The sequence below is a fragment of the Drosophila simulans genome, chromosome 3R, assembly GCF_016746395.2.
Source record: "Drosophila simulans strain w501 chromosome 3R, Prin_Dsim_3.1, whole genome shotgun sequence".
Lineage (NCBI taxonomy): Eukaryota > Metazoa > Arthropoda > Insecta > Diptera > Drosophilidae > Drosophila > Drosophila simulans.
The window spans coordinates 19379564-19405602 of record NC_052523.2 but is presented as its reverse complement, the minus strand read 5'-3'; the positions used below and the strand labels follow the sequence as shown (position 1 = coordinate 19405602).

General features: G+C 41.6%; 2 protein-coding genes across 12 annotated transcripts; one reads left to right on the top strand and one right to left on the bottom strand.

Annotated features, from left to right (window-relative positions):
* Nucleotides 1-61: 61 nt before the first annotated feature.
* On the bottom strand, nt 62-17235 carry LOC6729206 (G protein-activated inward rectifier potassium channel 3). Of its 10 annotated transcripts, none has more exons than XM_016177321.3 (5): nt 17146-17235; nt 15042-15627; nt 2510-2624; nt 1450-2170; nt 62-1392 (listed from the first exon to the last, which is right to left on the bottom strand). In XM_016177321.3, exons 2-5 carry the CDS (start codon nt 15425-15427, stop codon nt 674-676), a joined length of 1941 nt encoding a protein of 646 aa, XP_016035851.1. In that variant the 5' UTR covers nt 15428-15627; nt 17146-17235; the 3' UTR covers nt 62-673. The 10 variants fall into 10 exon arrangements, with proteins under 10 accessions (XP_016035851.1, XP_044779230.1, XP_016035857.1 ...); XM_044923295.1 differs by lacking the exons at nt 15042-15627; nt 17146-17235 and adding exons at nt 3208-3356; nt 3421-3668; XM_016177327.3 differs by lacking the exons at nt 15042-15627; nt 17146-17235 and adding exons at nt 3208-3356; nt 3424-3668.
* Nucleotides 17236-24180: 6945 nt separating this feature from the next.
* Nucleotides 24181-25005, top strand: LOC6729204. Of its 2 annotated transcripts, none has more exons than XM_002104489.4 (2): nt 24181-24341; nt 24390-25005. In XM_002104489.4, exons 1-2 carry the CDS (start codon nt 24231-24233, stop codon nt 24912-24914), a joined length of 636 nt encoding a protein of 211 aa, XP_002104525.1. In that variant the 5' UTR covers nt 24181-24230; the 3' UTR covers nt 24915-25005. The 2 variants fall into 2 exon arrangements, with proteins under 2 accessions (XP_002104525.1, XP_044779232.1); XM_044923297.1 differs by having other exon boundaries at nt 24186-24341; nt 24395-25005.
* The last annotated feature ends 1034 nt before the right edge of the window (nt 25006-26039 follow it).

Sequence of the window (26039 nt, the reverse complement as noted above, 5' to 3'; positions counted from 1 at the left end):
TATTCACCGTCTTTCATTTGCACAATCTGGGCGAAGCTTAAAAATAAAATTCATTTATCAATCACTCTCACATACGCATACAATTTTATTGTCCACTCTTTATGATAATTGAAGCTTTTGTTTTTGAAACAGTATATGGATTAAAATGTACATTCTCTATCTCATTGAAGTGAGTAATATTATAGAATAATCGGTTTAAAGGGAATTTTCAATTCCGCTGCGTCTTCGCATAAATTTCATGTTAAGTGAGCCGTTTAAAGATTTATCTAGTTGTCTAAGTTGCAGCATTTTGGTTTCTCGGTCTCACATCTTACTTTGCGTTAATATCAATTTGTAACTTAACTATAGTAAATTCAACACAAGTAAAGCTAACAACGTGAATCATTCATCAGCTTAGCCTAGACATATACATGTACAATCGTTTCAGGGTTAGTAGTAAGTAGAGTAGAGTAGGTGGGTAACAATCAGATTGCCTCCACTTCAGCAGGAAAGGGGGATTTTTGAGGGGCGTTCACAGCTGCAGCAGCTCTATGGCTATGACAGATGAGCTCTCCATGGAATTTCGCTTAGATTAGTTTGAGTTAGAATTATGTATAGTGGGAGCCTATGCTTAACTAGAATACAACATCAGATAACTGACGGACAGGGCGGGGAAGCCACTCAATTAATAATATCAACAAATGGAATCGATGGGCAGCTGATCCTGCTTGATGCTAAGTCGGCGGGGATTCGACTTGTGTCTACCGCCGCCTCCTCCTCCACCACCAGAACCGGCCACAATGGTGATGCCTCCTCCGGGTCCGCTGGCAGCACTTCCTCCTCCGGTCAGCGTGCTCAGGCTATTGTTATTGCTGTAGTTGCTGCTGTTTATGGAATTTCCGGAGTTGGTCTTCTCGTTAATACTGGATAGGTTGGGGATGCTGGGCGCCGTCGTCGTGATGGTCAGGCCACCCATGGTGAACGAAGCGCCATGCTTGTTGTTATTCAGCGGCTCCAGCTCGCTGGCCAGCACGCCGTTGGGTATGGAATGGGAGCGTATCTGCAGGCGGCCAGAGTCCAGCGATTCGTCGCTCGCCGGATCCAGATGATCCACCGAGGCGGCGGAGGCAATACGCTGGAACAAGGTGGCCGAGAGCGTGCGATCCGCAAAGGGTGCATTCACACACTTGGCGCTCTTCGAGTACTCCGACTTAAGCTCGTCCAGCTGCTTGGCGCTGCACAACGGAGTGTCCACGTCGTAGGTGTTGTTGAATAGCGTGTAGTCCACCTCGTACTCGCCGGTCTCCTTGCGGAATGACACCACATTGACGAAGCGATGGCCCCACAGCACCTCCGAGGGCAAGTAGCTGCTTCTGGCCTGCGTGGTCATGCCAGTGGACTCGATGACACCCTCTGAAATCGATTAGCTATTAGTTTACATTTCCAGGAAGTGAATATGATAAAACTCACCCAGCATAACCACCACTTCGAAGCGTTCCTTTAGCATATCGGAGGCGGAGAGCATGTACAGTGGACTGTTCCTATCAATCTTGTGCACTATGGTCGTGGGCCAGATGAACATCAGCCGATCCTCTCCACCATCGGCTCCGATGTGCAACTCCTGCTGGTAGAAGGGCAGCACCTCGCCTTCCTTTGTCACCTTCTTGCGGATGATCTGGGCCCGCACATGGGCCTCGATGATGTGCGACTTGCGCATGTCTCCCACACGGAACATCAGGCATGGAACTCCATCCCGGTGGCAGATCACAGCATTGCGCGAGAAAAGCAGCGTCTGGGCACGCTTCTTGGGACGCGACAGCTTGGCAAACACAATGCCCACCATGAACGCCTGGATGAAGACACCCGTGATGCACTGGATGCACATCGTGAATATCGCCTCCGGGCACTCCTCCGTCACATAGCGATTACCATAGCCTATCGTCGTCTGGGTTTCCACGGAGTACAGGAAGGCGGACATCATATTGGAGACCTGTGTTACGCACACCGTGTGCGTCATGTTGGCCACCAGATCGGGTGACTGGTTCTTGAGATTGGTGTACTCCAGATCGTTGTGTGCGTAGGCGATGATCCACCAGATGAATCCAAAGAAGGCCCACGAGAACACGAAGCTGGCGGCGAAGACGAGCAGCGTCCAGCGCCACTGGGCGTCGACCAGGGTGGTGAAGATGTCCTGGAAAAGGAAAAAGGGTTAAAGGTTAGTATGGGAAGTTGGATGAAAACAAACCATTATTGCCTAAACAACATTTGCTTTCAGGTATATAATATATTCTACTAGATGGTTGTGTCCCATAAATTCTTTGAATACTTTCGACATAAATTTAATTTTGGAATTCCGCGTGCGAAGCACAAATCAATTTACATAATTGTCGCCCAAGTCTCGCGGTGACAGGCGTTATGCAAACCCGCGAAGGAAGTCTAAATATACCCCACAAATCGAACGCAAGTGGGCCGGCAACTAGATATAGCCACGCACTGCCACGCCCCGTTACTCCCACCGCCCACCGCTCACCTGCAGATAGCGACGCCGTCTCTTGGCCACATTTCCCTGCACAACGTTGCACTCGCCGTGCTTGAAGACCACACGTTTTCGAACACGCCGCGAACTGAAGCGTGTCTGCCGGTACCTGAAACGGAACAACAAGATGTAGATAGATTGACACATTAGTGTGGCACGGAAATAGATGCTAGGGATGATCTATTGGGTAAGCCTTCGGATTGGGCATTTCACTTTCAAGTGCAGCGAATGGCTCTTATCCACTGCATTTACACAATCTTCAAGGGGGTTCACAAAAGCTATATTTGCGTACCAAGTCTATTTGCATTTTTGATAAGAGACCACTTATTTGTGTCTGGAGAACAATTCATTATCGATGTAAGGTATTCCACATATATAGTCAATTGCACTTATTTTTAACGTATTTACATTTCCACCCACAATTTGATAATATGTAAGGAAAATAATATAAAAACCCTGGATGTTTTAATTGTGGAACACACCCTCTATATATAAGAAGAAGTTCAGTTCAGCACAATGCAAAAATATATCATATCAGTCCATTATAGCCGGCCTTTGTTCGGATTGATAAAGGATGGCAACAACAGGAAGTCAGAAGACAAAAAACCACTGACGCTTGTCGCTCTCACCGATAATACAAATCTATAGTTATCAGTAGTGCGAGGTATTATGCGAATATCTGATTTATTTACCAAATCATAGCTTGGAGCAATATGCTCGAGAAGCACACTACAAACACAAGACCGATAAAAAACAATAGCATGAGGAGCATTTGGCGATGATCAATTGATGAGATTTCGGGTACCAGGGTTACGCATCCGCCACGATCACTTTTAATACCCTGGAATTTGTGCAGGATTTTAGTTATAACCATGGAAACTTTGGCGATTATCAGTTGCTGATACTACGAGTGAGTACACCAGGTATATTCTCAAGATCCCCGCGATCACTTGACCGAGCACTTTATGGTTAATATGTTGCTGATACTACGAGTACCAGGGATCCACTGGATCCACATGGAATGATTATTAAGAGACCGTTGTCGAATTAGTACTGAGTGGACCATTTGGCGAGCTCTGGACGATCGGCTGTAACTGTATTTTGTAGTAATCGCTAACTGTAAGGCACTCTTCCCCAAGCAGCTGACTTTTGCAGTTTGCGTTTCACTTTCCTTTACTTTGATATTTACATGTCCATTTATACATATTTCGTATTCGCCTCATTTACTCAGTTTATCAGCCCGCTCTGCTTCTGCTTTGTGCACTGAAATCCACTAGAATATACAAATGTACATAGTACATACATGCAAATCTCCCCACTCTCTTTGGGGAACTGAGCTTTAAAGCGGTTATCAATTGTTCCAAGTGGAGCTTGAGTGTAGATCGGAGGAGGTAAAATCCATTTTAATTCCAGGGTGAGAGGTGGCGATAAGGAGGAACTAATGGCACGATGGAATCGGAAACTAATTGAGCTGGTTGAGACGATTGGTTTCGGAATGGTTGTTTGTATGTCATCCATCTATCATTACCGATTTGTGTGTGTATTTAAATCGGATTTTGAATTTTTAAACAAAAAAAAAAACCTATGAACTTAAATATTTGAACAAATATTTTGACGATATTTTAGTTTATAAACAAGACTCATAAATATTTCAAAGATTATTATTTTATAGACTTCGTTACTAATTGTTATGTTAATTGTTAGACGCAATACGACCAGTGCTTACTATTAGCTTATAGTAAATATTATTCCAACGTGCTGATAAGAAATCTATCTGAATCATTTAAATGGCCAATAACAAACATAATCTCTAAACAAGGCTAACCAAACAATAAATACTTATTATTTTGAATGCTTTAGATTGCTTAAAAGTTCGTATTGAAGTCAAAAAACGCTGTCGCTATGCGTCATCGAAATGTGAGTGATTTAACATGTACACGTACAACCTCATTAAAATAAAATAAAATCGATAAAAACATAAATGTGAGAGAAATTCTCAGAACAATGTTACCTGCCAGGTGAAACTCAGCCAAAATTCGTAGAAATCCCCGGGCGACAACAGTGCCATTAGAGTTCGTTAGTTTAAATCTGATGTTTTGCTCATGCAAATAAACCGGCTCGGACCGAGTGCCCCACCATTGTTATTGTTATTATTTTGTTTATAATCGCTTTTTTTTGTGATTTTTATTTTGGTTTGCCAAATGCAATAACCGGTTGACGACCAGGGGGTAAAGTGTACAAAACAAGTTCAATGGAACAGGCGACACATATGAACTAATATGATATCAGCTCGTATTCAAGATTTCCGAGATAGGGAAGTGAGTGGGAAAATGACGAGCCATCAAAGGTGTATTATATTCAGGGGGAATCTAACTAACTGGAGGCCAGATAAGCGCTCCTTGGGTTATGGCCCGCAATTAAAGCTCAGCCTGTGCGCTAATCGAGGCAATTGAAACAAAAACGTCAAAACAGAACTAACCTTGGACAAGATGAACTCGCCGAAAGGTGGGAGGGCTGGAGGTGAAGCCCCTTTTAGGTTGCTTAAATAGCATTTCAAATAGTTGTTCAATCACCTGGCTAATGGCCAACAAATTGTTTGACGGGCTAATGCAATTGGGCCATCTGCTAATGCAATCTTATATATCGAAGGTGCAAATAAGTTGACCATGGTCATGATCATAATCGAAACTGAATTGTTGAGCTCGTATAGCAACAGCAGCTGACGTCATTGATCTGGCTTATAGCGCTTTATGGCCCAGAGGAAATGCATTCAGTGGAGTACTTTATAGTATATATAGTGCATACAGACAACTGGCTGCAATTGCTGTCCATAAATCATGCTGAGACAGTCAGACAAATTTACAGCACGTTTCGTAGTAAAAAGCCGTGTTGAAAACAAACTAATTCCGGAAGCCCCAATAACCTTAACTAATGATGATTCAATTTTCCAACTAATCTATTTAATGCTTTACGTTACGATAACGTGGATAGATTTATTTGACAATGATTTACGTTTACAAAACGTACTGTACCTGCAGTTCTGCTGAATTCTTACGCTTTGCCAAATTTCAAATGGCAAAAGTGAAAAGTATAATTATGAATTTGCAAATAAATATACATAAGATGTCAACAGACAATTTGGCCACTCAGCAAATTCGTGAACATTGCTTACCAAAGAGGAAAAACAAAGGATTGGTGGCGAAAAAAACATCCTTTTCTATATTTTATATGAACTTTGATCAGAAAAAACATATATAGAATGAATATAATGGGCATATCGCCCAGAATCGAATGGAAACGCCTTTCGGGCAAATATTTATGCCGCATTCGATTAAACATTATAGATCCGATTGCGCAGATGCATATATAGTATAGATACATATGTATCTGTATCTATGTGCAGCTGTACACATGTTCTTATGTATAGTACGGAGATCGTGGCGAGTTCAGCTGTTTAAATAACCTTCAAGGGTGACCACGTAAGCCATTATAAAACCAAGTAAAGATATGGAATGTGATCTGTGGAGTGCATAGGTCTCTGTAGAACCGGTGTGCTAACTGGATTTTACCAGAATATCGATATAGAATAAGTAATTAATTAACAATCAAATAATAACTATAAGCAGTACAACAAGCCTTTCTACCCTGAAATAGCTTGAAGATCAATGATCTCTCAGAGTTACCGAATTTCACGCTCACTTTGATTAGCACTCCAAGCAGCTAAACGATCATCTTTCGATTGATATCCATATTCGATGATCGATCTTGTCCACCTGGGTTTTACCTGAGAAGCTCCTCCCGCCACGACTGTTCGCTGGAATGGGTGGCTCTGTAGACGATCATCGAGAGTCGACTTAAACTGCGACGCAGCTCAGACATCTTGGTGCCTTTGATGGATGGATTGTCCTGGGATCACGAGACTTGTTCGAGCGAACAAGGCAATACTGTTGGTTGCGATTAATTGAGTGTCTGTGCTGTTGCTCTGTTTTTTTTTCAAAGCGAATATAAAAAACACAATCAAGGGTTTTCTCTTGCTCTAGTTTGTCATTGTTATAAAAATAAAGCACAGGCAATATTTCAGCCGAAGACGACGACGTGCCGAAGAGGCCAGTAAATCACAGTAGCGAGATCTCAGCATTTCGAGCGAGTTGCAATGATCTCGTTTGTCCAACTTTCAAATTGCGCCACTTTTCAGCCGGTTAATTAACTTGTATGTCGCGTAGAATTTCACGCCTTTTGCGCTTTTTGTTGTATAGTTCTTAGTTCTTTTGTTTTTAAACGTTTTGTATCGGTTGTGTGAACTGTGCGATCGAACAACTTTTTGCCAACTGCTCGACGAGCAAATTGAAATTCGCCCTCGTCGCTGCAAACAAAATTCAGTGTTGATATTAGTCGTCCCGCTGTCCGCACCGCTCCCCCGCGCCCCCTCATCCATATATGTATGTACATGTTCTACGCTCACTGACAGCGGATTGTATTTTTTGTTGTTGGACTGCCGTCTCATTTACTCATTTCACCTAATTACACATGCATGTATGCCTGGTAGCTATAAACAATTGGAATGCCAGTTCCTATTTATCAGATACCCCGCACCAATACACAGCCACACGTGGCTATCTGTTTGCCTCATTAACGGTGTTTGCCCGCGATTGACACATGCCACACCTGATGGATCCCAATTGATCACATATTTGCATTATGCTCATATACTTGTATAATATATAATTATTTCAATATTGTGCGTCAATTCGATGATGTGAATTTGTTTTTCTTAGTTGGGGCGATTTAATTTGGAAACGCAGAAGACGCAGGATCGCCAGTGCCAGATATATATGGCATATAGAATACGCTCCGACTTATCCCCCATGAACCGGTTCGTTCTGCCACCGCCTCGCACTTTGCTCGTTCGAAAATAGCCAGAATTTCCCGCATGGGAAATACCAATACAGATCGTTCGAAAGTTGAATGAACCAATTTTGGGCTAAAACGGCTAGCTCTTTTTAAAGTTGGTCTGCTATCTCGAGTGCCCACTGTCATCTATCTAATCACAGCCGAAAAATAAAAACAATAACAAAATATAGCCAAGGCAAAAAAGAAAATATTGCTGACCGAAACGGAAAGAACCCGTCTGAGCCCATAAGACCCATGAGTAATTTCTTACAGGGAAAGAGCGCCAACTAAGATTCGCCAAACGACTTCCACTGGTTATCAACCACTAACCAGTGACGTCAAGGATGTGACGCATTTGGCCAGTAATCGCAGCATTTGTAGTCAAGTGTTGATATCGGTGTAAAGATATACAATCTTATAAATATGGCCGGACTTATTTAGTGGCGACCATAACTATGACTAAACGGTTGACAGTCCAAACGAAGTTCGGCTATTTTTGGTAGCAAGTAGTCAGCAGAAGATTTCATAAACTTATGGAAAGATCGTATAAGTCCAAGTGACTTAGTTATGAGTTGAGATAGGCCGAACCTTGTGGGACTGGAAAGTTCACTGACTTAGCCTCGAAAGGCTTTCTTGAGTTTATAATACCTTGAAACTAGAACTGAACTAAACTGAAAAGATAAATTTAATCCATACAAAGTCTGGTCGAAGATCTCTGTACTTTTTTATATGATAAAATATGATAAAAAGTTTCTGATCAGTCACGCCACAAATTGATATGAAAAACCAATAATAATCTCGTGGCTCGCAATCGATCGCTAAACGTTTATAAGCCTCATTATCTGCAGAATTTCCCCAGCTAAATCTTAAACGAAAACATTAATTTTAGCGCCCGCTGGTATATTATTAGCTTTGTAGTCACGCCGGGATCGTGTGTCTTCATCGGTAAACCAGAGCAAATAAATTGAGCAACCAATTAGCAAGTCTATTTATCAACCGCATTTTGTTAAGATATTGCCGCCGATGGCGTCTAGTAAGTTTCCACCTTGAATTGCGATCTCAATTAGTGTGCAAATAAAGAAATTAAGCACTCCTTTCCTTCCTCCGCTCACAGTAAATACCAAACAGATGTCTCAGTGTAAATATTAGCGCGAAAATGCGAACCGGCGGATATTAGCATTTGTGGTTATCGGTGAAATATTCATCATTAACTGGAAAAGTATCGGCTGTGTATCGGCATCTCCGTCTGTCATGGTCGGCAAGCGTGTCTCAAGTGAGTCATTTGGCACAACTCGAGTTGTGTAAAAATTCCAAGTCCAACGCCAAAGATACAACCTCGATTCCACGTGCTAATTGGCGGACATTCGGCGGGGAGGGGCCTTATCATTCGCAGTTCCGTTTATCTGCCGTAATCGTGGCCTGCGGCGGCACACTTGTAAATAATGCCCAGAAGAGAGTACACAAGAAATAAACTGTGTAAATATTATGGCCATGTGACAAACGGAACCCGCTTGTCAGCAGCTTATTTCGAAAATGTTGCCCAAGAAATCCCAAAAAAAAAATGGCTAGAAACCATCAGCATGCGCCGCTTGTTAAGCTAATGATTACACGCTTTCTGCATCCCAAAAATGCTCGGTGTACAGTCTGCGCAAAAGGTGCGACGCGATCATCAGTTATGGCACTGGAAAGTGGGTTTTATTGTTGAAAGTTCCGAAACTGGTGGAACATTTACTGCGAATTTATGGCAGGGAGTTAAATCGCAAGGCTGCCGACTTTTACTTTTACTCCAAAAACAGAGTTTTCGGAAAGGCGTACTTGTATTTACTTCAAGTACAGTCTATTCAAATTGTTTATCTTCTTTTTTCCAGGAGATCGTTGTAACGGTTAATTGCTCTACCTATCAAAGCTGTTGCTCATTAAAGGAAATCTGGAGTCAAATATTTATTTTAATAAAATTTGCATAACGCCCTAAGTCTTGACCTTCTTCGCGGTAACACCCTAAAATCCCCAGATAAGCAATTTCCTGGTATCTTTTTTAATGTTGTTTATCTTTGTCGGTTAAGACCTAATAGTTATAAATTTCGGCCAACACAAATAGACTTGAAGCTTTATAAATTGAGCAAACAAAGAAGCGTGCAGCGAACTCGAATATCTTAAGGCTTTAAACAGGTAAAAATCCTTTGGCAAGCCCCAAGTGTGTTTTTTTTTTTTTGGGTCTGTGTATGTGGCATATCGCCAAATTGGTAAGTAAATGCACGTTAAGCACTTCTCACCTGGCCTCCATTTTATTCATAAAGGTAAATGCCGGCATTTAAATTCCACTGGCAGCACTTACACAGGAAGAAAAATGGAAATGAGCTGATGACCTAGTTAATGCTTAACCAACCTATACAGTAAATATAAACAGATAGTTTAAATAAAACTTTTAAGATACGATTAAGGTGATAAATTATTAATAACTTGAATTTGCTTCTTTTTCTCTCTGTGTATATTCATGTGAGGCAGACAGGGTCACGTCACCCGGCTTCCTGTGTAGGAGAGAGATAGAGGGATGCGGAGAGAGAGTGAGTTCCCTTGGGGTTGGGGGGTAGATGGATCTCAAACACATGTGCCACTCTTATACGCCGACAGCAGCAGCTGATGCAGCATTTCATTATAAGAGTTCGGTTGCCATGCCATGCTCATTATATACGCCTTGTTTTGTTTTGTTTTGGTTTTTTTTGGCCGTACTGTACCCTATATGCCACACACTATATCTCATACCCATGTGCACGATGCGTCGCCTTGCTCTCTGTCACAAGTTCACTCTGCTCGCGAGTTCAATGCAAACAAACTAGTTTTGCTGCCATTTGTTATGTTTTTCTCTTGTGGCGGCTAGCACGTGCTGCTTCTTCTCGCTTTCAAACAATGCATTTGGAAACCCGTCCATAAACTCAAAAGCCGCATGCGATAAATGAAATCGTTTAGCTGGTGGCATTTAAGCCAGGCTTTTACACGGAGCAAAAGCAGAGTGGTTTTTACTTCGAACTGATACATATGTGGCAGTATTTTAGTGACTAACAGATTAGTCATCTTAAATTATTCCTAGTAATTGGTCACCATTTAAAGTATACTACAATTAATTAATCCCTTTGCACAAACTATTCTTATATTAAGGTGTATATTTTTGGTGAGTGTACTTGTGGCACTACCAACTTACTCATACATGGCATCCACCAGATCGCGCTCCCAGGTCATCAGACGCTTCATTTTGGCCAAAAGGAATTTCGTGGTGTTTTTTATGGACTCGAGGATTCCGATTCCGATTTGGCTACGGTTTTTCGGGATTTTGCACTGGCACGCGCTGCTGCGTTGTGTAACGTGTATATTGCTATGTAAATTTGCTGTTTCTGTCGCCGTTAGGGGATCTCTGTTTGGTTTTTATGCGATGGCAGCAACTGAAATGTAACGGCAACAGCGACGTCGGCAGAGATGTTGAGTTGACAGCTCCTCCACCGGGCAAAACAACAACGAAACGAAACAGTTCGCGGCAACCTTGGCTACACTTTGTTGTTGGTATTAGTATTTATAATTTGGTTTTATAGTTGTAGTTGCTATTACAATTATGACGATTGAAAACAAAAGATTCGAGCACTTTTCAGATTAACTTTAATACTGTTGGCAAAGCGGATGACGTTATCGTTGGATAAACTCGTGTGTGAGGCAGGTTTCGGTTGCGGGTTTTTATTTTTGCGAACTTTTTTTGTTATGTATTTTCGATATTTATGAGGTGCTTCTCTCCCTTTTTTTTTTTTGTTGGGTGCTCTTTATCACAAATGCGTTCTTTTTGTGGTGGGAAAGGCAAATATGGTTTTTATTTTGAAGTAAACAAAGGCGAGCATAATTTGTTTTCCGAACGAATCGCTGCAGAGAGCGGTTGCACAGTTAGTTTTGAGTTAAAAGTGACACTTTGTGGCTAACGGTGAACTGTTAGCGATGACAGAACTGTTTCTAACGGTGTCTTTGCTACCACTGGGCCAATTGTGGCACGAAATGCGTTTTAAGTAGCTCCGTGCTGCCTCTCTTTTGGGGATCTTGCAACGAGAGAGAGAGAGAGAGGACAGCGATGGAGAGCGAGCGAGAGCGCGGCGCAGGTGTATAACTTTCTGCGAAGACGGCTGAACTCAAACTGAAACGTTCGGTTGACAGCTTTGTTGCTTTTTATTATTTTGAGTTTAAAGTGGAAGACGCGATAGCAGCAATGCGGCAGCACAGCCGCAGCAGAGCAAAAGCAGCGGCAAAAGCAAAGGCAAAGCAAACACACAGAGTGACAACAGCGCGTTGCTAAAATCACACATACGCCCCGTTGGCAAACACTCTCAAGCATGAAATACAACAGCTGATAAATTCAGCTCATTTCTTTTGTTGTGAGAGATTAAGGAAAGGAGTGCGCAAGAGAGGAAGAGGAGAGCGAAACAGGAAGAACTCTCCTTATGCACGGAGAGAAACAAGAACACGCAATCTAATTACTATATTCGCATAACCTCATTTTCTTGATATTTTGAATACATATCTGTATATTATATTATGTATATTATATTATTATTATGTATATATTTGTATACTTTATAATATAAATATGGGATATTTCGAGTTTTTGATATTATTATTTTGATATTAAGCTATTACTTTTCTCTTTACTTTTCTCTCTCTGTACCACTTTAATTCGCCCTTAAATCAGGCAATTAATGTCCCGAATTCGCCGCGTGTCCATAAACAGTTACATCGCCTGACAGCCGATCGTTTTAATAAATCGCCAGAGACAAAAGACACTTAAACAATATTCATAAGTCGGAAACTGGCGGGCAAAGCAAGCCGAGTACGAGTGACAATCAAGTTTAAAGATTTTCGCCAATTAGCGCGCATAAAACTCAATTTATAACTGCAGTTTCATTAGTGTCATCAATGTGGACATGTGTGTAAATATTTATGCATACCATCAGACAGTGAAATACAAATATCTGCACGTCTCTATACACATATTTGTATATTAGCCACGATATGCGATAATCAAATCGAGCACGCCTGCTTATTCAATCACAATTCATTAGGTGATTAGCGGCCAATGGAAAAGAATCCGTATCTCCATATCTCCGTATCACCCAAAATAGATTCCGTGGTGCATGTGATTCCTGACGGACATCCCGTTGAAAAGTTACGTTTGCATTGCGACTAATTTATTGTCGGCTCTCGATTGCCCTGATATCTGATATCAGCGGTACGACTTTGCACACGACCAACTCGTAGGCTTCATAATCACCTGATGGACTCATGGACAAGTTAACAGATGGATCAAGCCATCAAGCACGCTCTTGCTCTCTTCAGTTAAGCTCCAGGATCAAGTAGTGCTGATTGTGAATGGTAATCCTTTGGGCAGTTATCATTTCATAGTATTCCCTTTCAGACAGAAGTTACGTCTTGAGGCTTAGTAAGTGTTTCAGAATATGTAACTATACTTTCCATCACATGATGGAAATGTCAAATATGGATCAATACATCAGCCAACCCATCATTTCACTTCAAACACTTTTTAAATAGTCTGCTGTAAAGTATTAAAAACAACATGACATGGTTCTAAAGTTTTTAGAGTCAAAAGCACCAAATGTTTATCAAATGAATTGAAATAGTAACCCTAAGTTAATGATTATAGTAATTTAAGATAGTAAATGGCACGTGGTAAAATGCACAAGTTTGCGGTATTCATGAAAAAACATGCTAGCAATTTTGTCAAAGTACAGTCTGTGTGTTAGGCAAAATAATGATTGTTCAAGTTACCCCTCATTTTGTTAATTGTAGCGGGTTGCCAACACCTAAATGTTAAATGTCTGTACTTAGTACCGCTTGTAAAACGATTAAATAATTCCAGTTCTTTCCACAAATCAATTTACAACGTATGGGCGATAATTGACCGTTCGAATCTTGCCCAACCCACTGCCAAGTGGTCACAATCATCGGGTCGTTGAGCGGTGATTCCACATCGACTTATCGAATGGATCTATCATAATAAAAATAATTAATTTCCCTGAATCGTGAGCAATCGGCTAAATTCGCTCGGACTGGCTCGAGTGGCGCACGATCGGCGACTACTATTGGCCAATATTGGCCAAATCAATTGTTGGCGGAAATTAGGCAAAAATCAATCATACGCACCGTGCGGCGCTGACAAAGATTGCGCTCTTCAAAAGAAAGTGTGTCGAATTGTGCCGCAGGGCACAATATATCAGCATCGAAAGCACTCAATATCTATTTATGGCAAGTGTGTCCGTGAGTAGCAAGCATAATTCTCGGCATCCACATAGGAAATTCCCGCGGATTCTTGATTCTGGCCAAATGCCAGAATAAAAAAAAATGAGTGTAAGCCAACAGCGGCCGGCCGCCGAGCAGTTAACACGTTTTTAATTAACTTATGTGCAAGTGAATTAATGGATTGCCAAATCGAAACCGCCAAAATCGAGAATTCGAGGCTCCGCGGCGGCGCATTATGCAAATTTATGTCAAGGCAGGGGCAGGTGCAAGTCGTTGACTCTGGGCACTCGGTTATCGGTTCTCTGGGAGAACGTTCTTATAAACAGCGTGGAGTTTGCCGCGGCATTAATGCTCGGTAAACAGACACATGCGTAATGTCAGGGGCGTTCATTTCGGCACGGGTACCGCCGAGTCTCTATTCCCAATTAAGGCAGCCAGCATCTGAATCAGTATCTCCACAACAGATGTATGTATGTACATATATCTGGATCTAAATCACACGCTGAGCCAGAATCAACAGGCGGAAATAATATTTAATTGTCCACCCACTGTCGGTGCTCAAATCAAAATAATTCAATTTTGTCATTTCAGGCAATCAAGTCAAAAGGTTTATCTCGCTCTAGTGACTCGATTCTCGATTCTCGGTTCTCGGTTCTCCATTCTCCGTTCTCAGTTTTCCATTCTCGACTGACCAACAGACGTCACCTCCATTTGCATATCAGAGAAACATATGAAAAAGAGTCTTGAGTAAAAGGCAACAAAATGCAGTCTGGGGGAAGTGCAGCAAATGCTGTTTGTTTACCGACAACACATTGCCATCGAGGTGTGTGGGCACCGATTAAGTGGATATATTCGAATTTGTGGTCTTGCACGACTGCAAGTTCTTGGAAATTTCCAGTTAAATGCAAAATATTGCTGATAGCTTACTTATTTAGGCCATTGCTATGATTTTGCATCACAAAGAGCTTCTTGGAATTAGTTACACAACTATTTACACAGATAAATGAGGCGTTTAATCCACAAAGGATAACTACAAATAAACCACGACGAAATACTCAAAAACATTCCATTGTTAGTCGCTTGAGTTCAAAATATTTTGGGATTAAAAGAAAGCAAATAAATATTGGGAAAAATGTGGCAGGTAAAATAAAAATTTCATTGTTTGCTAATGAAGTTTGTTAGTAAAAATACCTCTTAATATTGGCGTCAAATTAGCGTAGCTCTTGTTACCAAGAGCATGTGAAAGGAACCCCCTTGTTAACATAACATACCACTCAACGGGGCGTATGAGTAATGGAATATTACTCATACGCCATGTTGGTCAAAACTAGAAAGATCTTATCTCACTCACCTCGTTAGTGGGCCGGGCGATTCGCTAACCGCTTTTATGGATCGCCGGATTTGCCGATGGAAGCTGCCCAAGATGGACTCCTTGCGGGAAAGTTGAGTTCCACTGCCGCTGGACTCGCCGCCGGTGGAATTGATGTTGGAGGCATAGGTTGAGGTACGCTTGTAGGTGTCCTCCAGGCAGACGGCGCTCTGCTCCCCGGCAACTGCCGGATTGCTGGCTGCCACCAGTTGATCCACATTGAGCGGCGTCGTCTCCTTGGAGTCGTTGTTATTGCTACTACTGTTGCTCATCTTCACTATGATGGCCTTCTCCTTCTCCTCGGGCAGTAGCTTTGCCCAGGCATTCTCGCCCACCAGTTCCGATTTATCCACTATCATTTTTGGCATTGACTAGTTACGGCTAAAAGTTTAAACTAACTGGCTGCACTGCGATATCTTTGGTATATATCTCGATTAGTCGCCGACTTGGGGGAGTATTATTCGTTATAAGGGAAAATTTGAATAGCTGTTGAGGGCGCGTTTCTTTTGCAGTCTGGAAAAGTGCGAGCCAATCATGGATGGTTCTTTGCTGGCGGCCACGTTGTTCTCTGCAACCGAAATGGAACACGAATGCGGGTTAGACTTTAGTTTAAGTGCACATATATTGGGTTTAAACATCTGGGTTCTATTCTGCGAATTGTCACACCGCCCACCTCATACAATAAAGTTCACACTTTTCAACGTTCTCATCTCGCTTTAAAGTCTTTAACACACTTAACAAAGTCCTAAAGTTCGTTTCATTTTGTGGTTAGAAAACTCGTGAATTGTACAAACTGCGGTTTTCATTCATTATCGTTATCATTATTATCGTCGCGTCTTGCGGTGCTCATCTCGAATGGGGACCAACTGGCGATTTTGTGATCCTATAAAATTCTACTAAATCAATCTAGTTTTTAACGGAATATTTCGGGTGTTAACATTTTTTGCAGACGGTCATAAAAAGTTTATGAGTTTAAAATAACATAAAACTATTCACATCTGTTACTATCCAAAAAGAAATTATCTAAAAAATTTTGCACACAAACTTTTGAAACTATATATAACAACTCATGTTTCGCACATTTCATATATGTTTTTGATAAGCTTCAAATAATATTTAAAAGAAATACTTTTATCACTTAGTTATGTATTGTTTAATCAGCTTGAGCTCATGACACATAAAGTAATCAGCATAAATATTTGCTTAATCTAAGCACAAATTCACTTCAAGTAATTTATACTGTAATTTTTCTCTGAATCATTGAGTTCACTTCAAGTAATTTATACCTTAATATTTCTCTATATTTATATTTCATATTTTGTTTGCACTGATTATCCCGCTGTTTTCCCCACTGCGTTTTAAAATGCTTAGAACAATTTTGACTTGCAATATCTTGAATTTAATAAACAATTTCAAAATATACTGTCTCGTATTGTTTATAAATTTTTAGCCAAATGCGATGGCGACCGGAGCTTATGCTCATAAAATGTATGAGCGATAATTTGTTGTATGTTTTTGTTGGAATATTTCCATAATTTCATATTTCAGCGCTAAGCGTTTATTTATTTTTTTTTTTGAGTTTTTTTTTATGCAAATTATATGAAGTCAACATTTTATTTTGGGGTTCTCTGGTGCGAGCGACCATAAACGGGAAACACATAAAATAATAACAATGACAACACACAAACCGTTTTCACTCGAGAGTTTCCCCAGAAAATTGGATATATGTTTTCTAATTAATTTTTCAAAACTAAACCCACACAGTTATTTGGGTTTTTCCAAATTTCACACGAATTCTTGAGTAACTACAATACGCCCGCGACTTTCGTTCGAAACTTTTGGAAATTTCGAACTGCCAACCGCGAAACGCGCGATTTTCAAAGTGGACCTGCCGTGGACGAGACGCGTTGGAGACTGGCGACTTATTTTGGTTTTGGTTTTGGTTTTGGATTTCGGATTTCTGATTTCGGACTCGTCTCGTTTGCTCTGCTCTGCTCGCGCACGCACGCGCAGAACGTGGGAACAAAAGTGCGAGCGGGATGGGCGGTGGGTGGGAGAGTGTTGGTAACTGAAGAAGAGCTATTACCGTTTGTTTTTATTTAAATTATTATTGCTTTGCTTTTGTTTTTTGCGCCACCGTTGTGAGCGAGCGGCGTTCGCAAATTGACTTGGCGCTCGAGTGCGCGTTGCCCGTTTTATTATCCAAAAGCGAGCAGCAACAACAGACGCCGCAGCAGCAGCAGCAGCCGCCGCCGCAGCAGCAGTAACAGTCGCAGCAGCAGCAGCAGGAACAACTACAACAAGCACGAGCAACCGGTAGCGTCATCTAGCACACACAATTCTGTTGTATTTTTTTGTTGTTGTTGTTTTGTTTTATCGTGTTGGCCAAACGAGGCGTCGCTGCTGCGTCGGCGTTTGCCTGCTTGTTGTTTTTGCTTTTGGCGCTGCCGGCGTGCCTTTGCTTTGCTTTACAGCATTGCCAAATCTGTCATAAGGTCGCCGGCGGCGCTGTCGCTGCGCTGCTGGCGAACAGATGTTGGCGCCATGTGATTGCCGGCAGAAGTTTCACAGAGAAAGCGGTGGTGAAGTGGGCGGGGTGGCGCCACCTGTTGGGGAATCCTTTAAAGCACGTTTGAGGGAATTAAGGATGTCTGCTTTGCTGGAAGTGCGCAAAAGGAGATTCCCATCTGGAATAGGGGCGTAGTCTGGATTTCTTAAAAGGGGTTTATTAATTAAGGATATTTTGGAATATTTTTTAATATTGCTAATTATTAAAAACTGCTAAAAATAAAGTAAAGTAGCTTTAAATCAGTTCAACCCCTTTTCGTGAGCCCCTGCCTGCTGCCAATCAATCAAATGGCAGCAGTAACAGTATCGTAAATTGACAACAATGGTTTCGACCATAGTACCATAGTTTGCTGAACTTCTTCGTGATATATGGCCCAGTGATAAAACAATGTCAGCTGATGGTGTCGCACACAATTTGCATCATAAATCCATCACTTTTGCCAGCACCTTTTTCTCGGGTTTAACCACTCATTCGCTATTTTAAGCAGGACTAGATAGTATGATACTTAGTATGATACTTAACTAGTTTAATGAATCATTTTAAATTTTTCATATTAATATATACATATAATATATATATAATATATGTCTATATTCATATACCATAACAACCATTTTTACCCAACTATTACATAATAACTTTTCTTGTAAAAACGTTTGGGTTTTCCATGTTTTTATTTTTGTTCGCCTCAAGTGAGCATCTGTAGGATGTAAATGTATCTGAACACTGTTACACCTGTGCAATTGTGCTCCAAGTTGAGCGAATGCAAACACAATCAGTGCAAAGTGCACGGTGTCACATGCCCACAATGGGTATGAATACGAATGGAAATAGCCAGTGAATCATTGTGTATTCACTTTGGCTATCTATTCAAAGTGCTCACTGCAGATGTAAAGCGGCCATTACGATAAATGGGTAATTGAATAGGTGTCCGGAGAATCACGTTTGCAATTTCGGGCTTGGGTCGAGTGTAATGTAATAAGTTGGCCGTGCCTAATTTGGCCCAATAGAATGGTACTTGTTAGTCCTATAGTATTTGATTTACGACCAATTTTGGCTTACACAGCACGTGGCTCAGAGATCATTAACGCTTTGCGGTAAACACAATGAAATTTTCGAAAAGCAAATGGAAATTTAAACAGAATAATGACTTTTTGTTACGACCAGTGCAATGCAATGAAAACAAATTAAACGCAACACTTTGGATGATATTTGCCCATTGCAACACAACTTAATATTATTTTGTCTCTGTGCATTTTTGGGTTTTTAACCCTTTACACATATAGATGCCGAAATTCCTTGAAAGCGGCTTTATTAATATTTAGTTACTAAACCACGAAATCCATTTCGGGCTGCATCCTGATGCATAGATGACCTCTGACGTCAATTGCTTGATATATTTACCCCAAAATTTTTTCATTCATATGCGTTTATGGAATTGAATCCCACGCACGAGATTATATGTGTATATATATATATTTTTTTTGGAATGCCACTGAAACTGCCCTGTCAAATAACTGGCACATTGCGGTGAATAAATGCTCAATTGCCTTAGTTATAAATCTTGTTATATAATTGCGAAGAAAGGGAAGGGACACTTACAGCCGGAAAATCAGTATTTCATGTGCCTGTGTGTGTGTGTGTGTGGGAGGCCAAAGAACACGAACCAGTTTCAAGTGTGCCAATTAGGTATTCCAACTTAAGTCTCGACTCCCCCAAGATCTAGGTATTCCATTTGTGCCTCTGTGACATGTGCTGAAGTTAAGCATTACTAGTGCACACTGGGCAATAAATTATACTAAGCAAAGAATTGTATAAATAATTAAATAAGAAGTGGGTTTTAAATAGTACTTAAAAGTCAGAGCAAATCATATTACAATGCCAAATAATAATGACATATTTAATATGAATAGTATGCATTGAAAGCTTATCAACAATTAACACCCACTTCTTACTGTGTAAATGTTGTACATCTATTCGCCTGCATCGTCTTATTTCCCAAGGTCGTGATTAAAGGGCGTTGAAATTCATGAGCTGTTGTTTTGGCAAATCGCTCTCGAACGAAACCATCAGCTAGATTGAATTATTTGCATGAGCAGCGACAGACACACGTGGCTGGCACACGTGGCTGTGCTTGGGGATAATGTGAGCATGAGAGTCCTCCCTTAGGTCCTTCCAATTTAAAGTAATCCCTCGGCACGAGCCTCTCGATTTTCATGTTGTTCCGTTCTAAATGGCCAAGTGTGGCATATGCAACACCGACGACAACGACCCAGTTGCGAGGACCTATTGCGTTTATTTTTAGCCAAGTTGCAGGTGCATTCAGGCCTTGGCTAACTGCATTTGCCACTGGCCAATAAATAATTACGGGCACGTAGAGCGGATCTGCTTGATTAAGGGTGGAGCTGGGGGAAGTTCACCAACGCATGTCAATGTCATTGCGTGCCCAGCATGGAAAAGTGGTTTGAGTCGGGGGTCAACCTGCTGACGTCCTTCGATGACCTCCGGTCGGGCAGTGAACTCCAGGATTGCATGACACAGTGGCAGGACGAAAGTGGGCTAACCGCCATTTGCATGCCAACCTGGCCAGAATGACCTAGGATGCATTTGGAGCCACGAAGAAAATCCTTCTGCAGTCGGTACGTGCCGCAGCTGCAAGGAAATCGCACAAGGCTCACCTAGTCCAGAAATAAATAAAAGTATATAAATAGCTTGCGCTTTTGAAAGACTTTTTACTCCCTGAGAAGTCGAAAGATTTATTGGCCAAACAAAAGACTAAGCCATCAAAATGAATTGCGCACAAAAAATCGTGATGAATTTTTATTGTGGGGAAATATATATTTCTTTTATATTCTATACTAAGCATATAAGTTATGCTTCGCCTTGAAGTAGGCAATAGATTTTGATAACACTTCCATATTTAGTAATAAGAAATTAATGACTTTAAATTAAATGAGTTTATAACGTTACAAAGTTCTGCAATTAAAGACAAAGTCTTGTGTCCGATTACCAACTTCCGTCGAAGGTACTTTCGTTTATTACCCTTTAGTCTTCGAATCTCAAGTCCTTTCGACTGATATCAGCTGATAGTAGCTGATATTGTGTGACGTTAATGGCCAGTCCCTATGAGTCGACGAACTGTGCCTAATTAGCTGCCAATGGGCACCAGACCGGCCAAATCCCAAGTCGCCTAATCCGAAACTTATCTGGAGTGTGCAATTTCCCCTTGTGACTTGTGGGTGGCATTAAGATCTTAGTGCACTTTTATGATGTGAAAATCTACTATAGCTGACTTTGAAATGTTAGTGGCACAAGGCGCCCAGTTCGCCCAGAGTTCCATTCACGAATGAATATAAATATAATCAGCTGAAATGGGAGGATAAGCTCAGGAAATGTTTAAACGATTATGACATCGGCGATGTTTTAGCTTATGGCAAAACTCCAGTGTGGAGACATCTGATGGCTTCCCTGTCACGCTGGTCAACAAAGCTATCCATAAATTCTGTCTCGCGACCGTACTGGGGTTTTTCGCTGTCACAGTCCTATCCGTATCTGGTAGCTGTATCTGGAGCAGTATCTGTATCTGCACCTTCACCTGTATCTGTATCTGTATTCGAATCTGGATCTTGGCTGGCGCATGACTCCTGTTGACTCAGCGCTACTTTCGCTGACGGATTCGTGCGCAAATATTAGCAACCAGTGCGGCCACAAATTTACGACAGTTGACATTGACTTATCTGCTCCATAAGTTGTTCCATATAACTATAGCTACTAGGTGGGGTGGTATCCACCTGTGACTTGGGTTAAGCTGGATGTGTTTGGTCTGGTCTAGACATTAGACTGCGACAGTTTGGGATGGTTTATCTAAAATGGGGTTCTATTAGCCAGGAAAAGGCAATATTAGATGATTATACAAGGAGCACCTATCTGCTATAAAAAATCAAATATAAATATATAAAATAAATATTTAAATAATTTAGAAATAAATGGCCAAATGAAAGTGACTACCCACAAAGTGAAGATAACATAACAGCTTTGCTAGCTTTATGGCTAGCCATTCGTTATTCGTTGGTATCTTTAATTAAGTTAGTTTATCTTATTTATGACCGTTTTTACTTGATGTGCTCAGCCATTCCTCGTAGGAAGTTGAACCCGGCAGCAATTTCAGCCATCTATTGTCCTCTTCAGCTCATTAACACACATTCATTAGGGGAGCCATCCTGTTGTTTTACGGCCCACTTTGACCCCGGACGGAGAACAATGGCAATCAAAGTGGGGACAGGCAATAATCCATCACATGTCACCAAAGTTATTTCGAGCTCGACTGTTGACCGGCATTTTCTAGGGAAAATTGCAAGATTTTCCAGGGTCAGGAGCAGAGGTCAGCAAATAGTTTACAGTCGCATTCGGTTCAAAGTTGAGTGCACCCAGGGAGTGGAAATAAATCTGCGTTGATTGCCCGAAACTGATGTAACCGACCTGCCGCAACATGCGAAGGATACACCGAAGGATACCCGTGATTCGAGGGAGACAGACAGTGCGTTAAACCCACCTCGTGTCTTTGACCGCCGCTCCTCCTGGCTGATGGATGTGAATTTAAATCCACTTAAATCCCTCTACATTCCTTGCATCGCCCATTCGAACAATTCCCTTGTATGCAAATCGGATAATGGCTAATGGCAGCACCAGCAACTGAATTACAATATAAACAGTATGCACAGCATTTAAGAGATTCCAATAAAAGCGCCCCTGGCCAGCGACTTATAATTGGGAATCGAAGGCCACAAAAGAATAGAATTCTCTGGCATTTTCCTGGAAACGCACCAAGGGGGAAAACTTTCACCAGCTGCACTCAAAGGAAACCAATAAAACTTGGTCAACTCTCAAGTGACGGACAACGTGTTTGTCAAGGTTAAAGCGAGTCCAATTGCCCCTCGAACCAGCAGCGTTGGGGGAAACTGCAGTCAAGGTCAGGCAGGATGGGGTGGTTGGTAGTTGGGCTGGCTTTGGAGCCAAGCAAACAATCGGAAGCGGATGCCCAGACAAGGCAATTACCATAATTGCCGTACACATGTGCGTACAACTGAGCTGCAAGCCGATGATATGCATGCATACATAAGTACAGCAGCTTCGGTTCGCTCCAAGGACACTCTTCGAATGGAACCGGAAGGATTGGGGATTGGGCGAGCGGAGTGCCCCGCGGGAGTTGAATTGCAAATAGTTGCGCCATTAGTTGTCGTGCAATTTGCATGACCAGCATACCCACACTAATGAGCTATCCGAGACCCACTTGTCAACCTGTCGAAGTGGATGCGGATGGTATATTGACCCGATTCCCATCGCGAACTTGGCATAATTCTCATTATATTCATTATTTGCATTATTTTCACGCCATTCCCGCTGTTCTCGCAGCTGTTGGCCATTTGGATGGTGGCCAGTTCTCTGGCAGACCATCTAGAATGGCTAGAACAAGACCAAAGCTGGCTATTTTCGGATGCCGCTGTAGCCCTTGGCAACGGCATCAGGCCAAACTGATCGAATAACCAACATACGAATAACCAAAACACAAATATGGCGTCTCTTTATCGCTCGGAATTATTTATAGAGCAGCTGCTTTTGAGTGATAACAGAGGCTGGTCTACAATTTGCATGATTCACAGATATAGCAGTTAAAAATATTGGATAAAATTCCCCTTCTATTGCTTTATTTTTAGCCAGGAAGTCTGCTCTGCATTCAAATCAATGGGCCAACGTTGCGTATGAGTAACGTGCGGGCAAAGTTAGATAAGATTAATAATTTAAAGCGAATGTAAAGTCTAAGATGTATGGTAATTGTGTGCTTGTTAAATCTTTATGAGCCCTAAATGCTTTTCCTATGAATAACTGAGAAATAAATGGAATTTTAAAACGAATGTTAATCTTTCACAATAATTTTTAGTGACCTCTAAGTTTGCTCATATCTCTAAAAAAATTCACACAACGAAATGCGCAATATAATTGTGAAAAATTGACAACCGAATCGTGAATGTCAATGAAAATTCCAACGATTGATTTGTAGTATTCTAAATTTATGAATTGCTGGCAAATTAATTTCGCTGGGGAAACAACCGATCCCCTTGCAGTCAGCTGACCCACAAATAATCTTTGGCTATAAATCGAGGGCGCGGTTTTTGAGTCAAGTGTGTCTATAAAAATCACGACGTTGATTGGAGGGCTTTATCGGTCAGATAGCTCTCCCCGAATTCCACCGTCTGGCTAATTGCACATATCTAATCTGACGCAGTTCTTTTTCTGGCTACTGGTGTGGTTGGGTTTAGACTAATTACTATATAGTCATGTCGCCCCAGTCATGCGACCAGATATTTCTGCCTCGCGTGGTGGCATTCTTTATGTCCAGCTAAAATTGGATGTTTGCTGATCTCTTAAAGCCACAAAATGACTCTCGGGCTTGTTTTTGTTTGCCCATCATATTTGTTAATAAAATGATTTAAGTTTATTAAACTAAAATATGTGTGCTATTATTAGCTGACTATCTGTATCCTAGACAATAATTTAAGTAGGCATTGAGTTGATTATCCCAAGTCAAACATAATATAGACAAAATGATTGCCAAGCTGCGCAAGATTTATCCCAGTGGAAAGGCGGTCAGACATTCCCCCGCTCCATGCTCCACAACGGACCTGAACGATGCAGAAAAGGATTCCAATGTCAAGGTTAGCTAATCGAAATCCTTATTCCATGTCCGCTAAATTCCCTCCCAGAAAAGGCGAGCCGTATATCTCGTCGAGCGAATGCAGCGGCTGCTGCTCTTCCTGACCGTCTTCCTCCTGTTTCCCGTGGTTATCTTCGTCATCTTCAAGTTCTTGATAATGGAGCCGCTCTATGGGAACAGCGATGACAATGTGGGCATTGGATCTGGCGTAGCCACGGTGATTGTGATGCATGTCCTGGTCACGGGCTATATCCTGCGCCTGATCTTCGTTCAGGAGATTTCGAGCATGGAGAAGCTGGAGTGGGAAGTTCTGGTGCCGCCAAACACCCAGTTTCATGGATCCGTGTTCATTGTCCTGCTGCTGATGTCCTACTGCTGCCTGATCATTGGCTTTCCCATAGCCACCTTCTTTGCCCTGAAATTTGTGGTGCTCAAGAGCTATGCCCACATCAATGCCGATATTATTTCGGCCATTTGCACCGTAGTTGCCGTTCATGCAGCAGTTGGCTTTTATATCTACCGAGCCATCTATGCAAAGAGTGCCACGGCCAAAAGTGCCAAAATATCGCTGTAAAATAATTGTATCTCTTTCTACCGTCCGACTATCTTCGTTATACCAAATACATCACAATACTTTCTCCTCCCACAATGATTTTGTTTATATCTGAAACACTTCCTGCTTTCATCATGTGGCTGACATATTTCCGTGAAAATCGTCTTCGTATTCGCCAATGCAAAAATGCTACCCACGCGATGATTTCTGTTTTTGGCTGAAAGCAATATGAGTTGGAAGCGCATTTCAGCCGTCACTTGTCCATCCCGCGATTCGGACTTCTTGACGGGCACATGTCCAGGGATTTTTGGTTGGGGGACAAAGAACGACTGCTGCCTAAGACTTTCCGCATGGAAAGTTTACGGTAGTGACGAGCCCTCGACATGGCCAATGCCAACTTTGAACCGAACAACGTGATCTTATTTATTGCCCATATCGGCCAAGTTTTGTCAGCTGCCATGACTTTGTCTAAATATCTTTAAAGTCTTTGACAACGTTGAAAGGCAACAGGTGGATCTTGTGATTTAAGTTCAATACTTAAACTCTTACCATTTTTTTCCAGCACATTCACAACTCCAGAAGGCAGAATTTCTTTGGTGACAGTTCCATTTTTCATCTGCCAGTAGGAATTAGCTCAGTTTGATGGTAATGCAACGTGAGGTGGTGTCTCTACTCGCACTGACACCCCCCTGTGATGGGAAATTAAATGCTTCGGTGGCAATAATAAATGTCGCTTTATTGCCACATTTATGCGATGCACACGCGGCGACACTAACAAGGCAAAGAAATATCAAAAACAAAGGCCACGCGAGAAATTCACATGTTTATATTTTCTAGCTGAATGGTCGAGTATATTGTAACAACTTGCAGTTGGAATGCTTTTGGCACGAGCGCAGCTAGTTGACTGAGTAAACAAACAGCAAGCAGCAAGTAAACAAATGGCCCAGAGCAACAGGTGATTTCCGTCCAGCATCCTCCAGGCGCATGTGCGGAAATTGCGGGAGAATAGGCCGAAGAATAGCTATCTGAAATTCAAAAAGCAAGCTCTAACTAGGTGCGGTTTCTTATAACTAAAATAATCTAATTGGATGCACATCTCAACCAATAAACAAACAAATAATATAATTTCAAATTTAAATTTAAAAT

What these genes read in the sequence shown, in the direction of transcription:
- LOC6729206 (XM_016177321.3), bottom strand. Translation starts at nt 15,427, where the DNA reads ATGCCAAAAATGATAGTGGATAAATCGGAACTGGTGGGCGAGAATGCC. An exon ending in GACGGCGTCGCTATCTGCAG is followed by an intron (nt 2,171 to 2,509) that starts GTGAGCGGTGGG and finishes TTCCTTTTCCAG; the next exon opens with GACATCTTCACCACCCTGGT. An exon ending in CGAAGTGGTGGTTATGCTGG is followed by an intron (nt 1,393 to 1,449) that starts GTGAGTTTTATC and finishes AATCGATTTCAG; the next exon opens with AGGGTGTCATCGAGTCCACT.
- LOC6729204 (XM_002104489.4), top strand. Translation starts at nt 24,231, where the DNA reads ATGATTGCCAAGCTGCGCAAGATTTATCCCAGTGGAAAGGCGGTCAGA. An exon ending in AAAAGGATTCCAATGTCAAG is followed by an intron (nt 24,342 to 24,389) that starts GTTAGCTAATCG and finishes ATTCCCTCCCAG; the next exon opens with AAAAGGCGAGCCGTATATCT.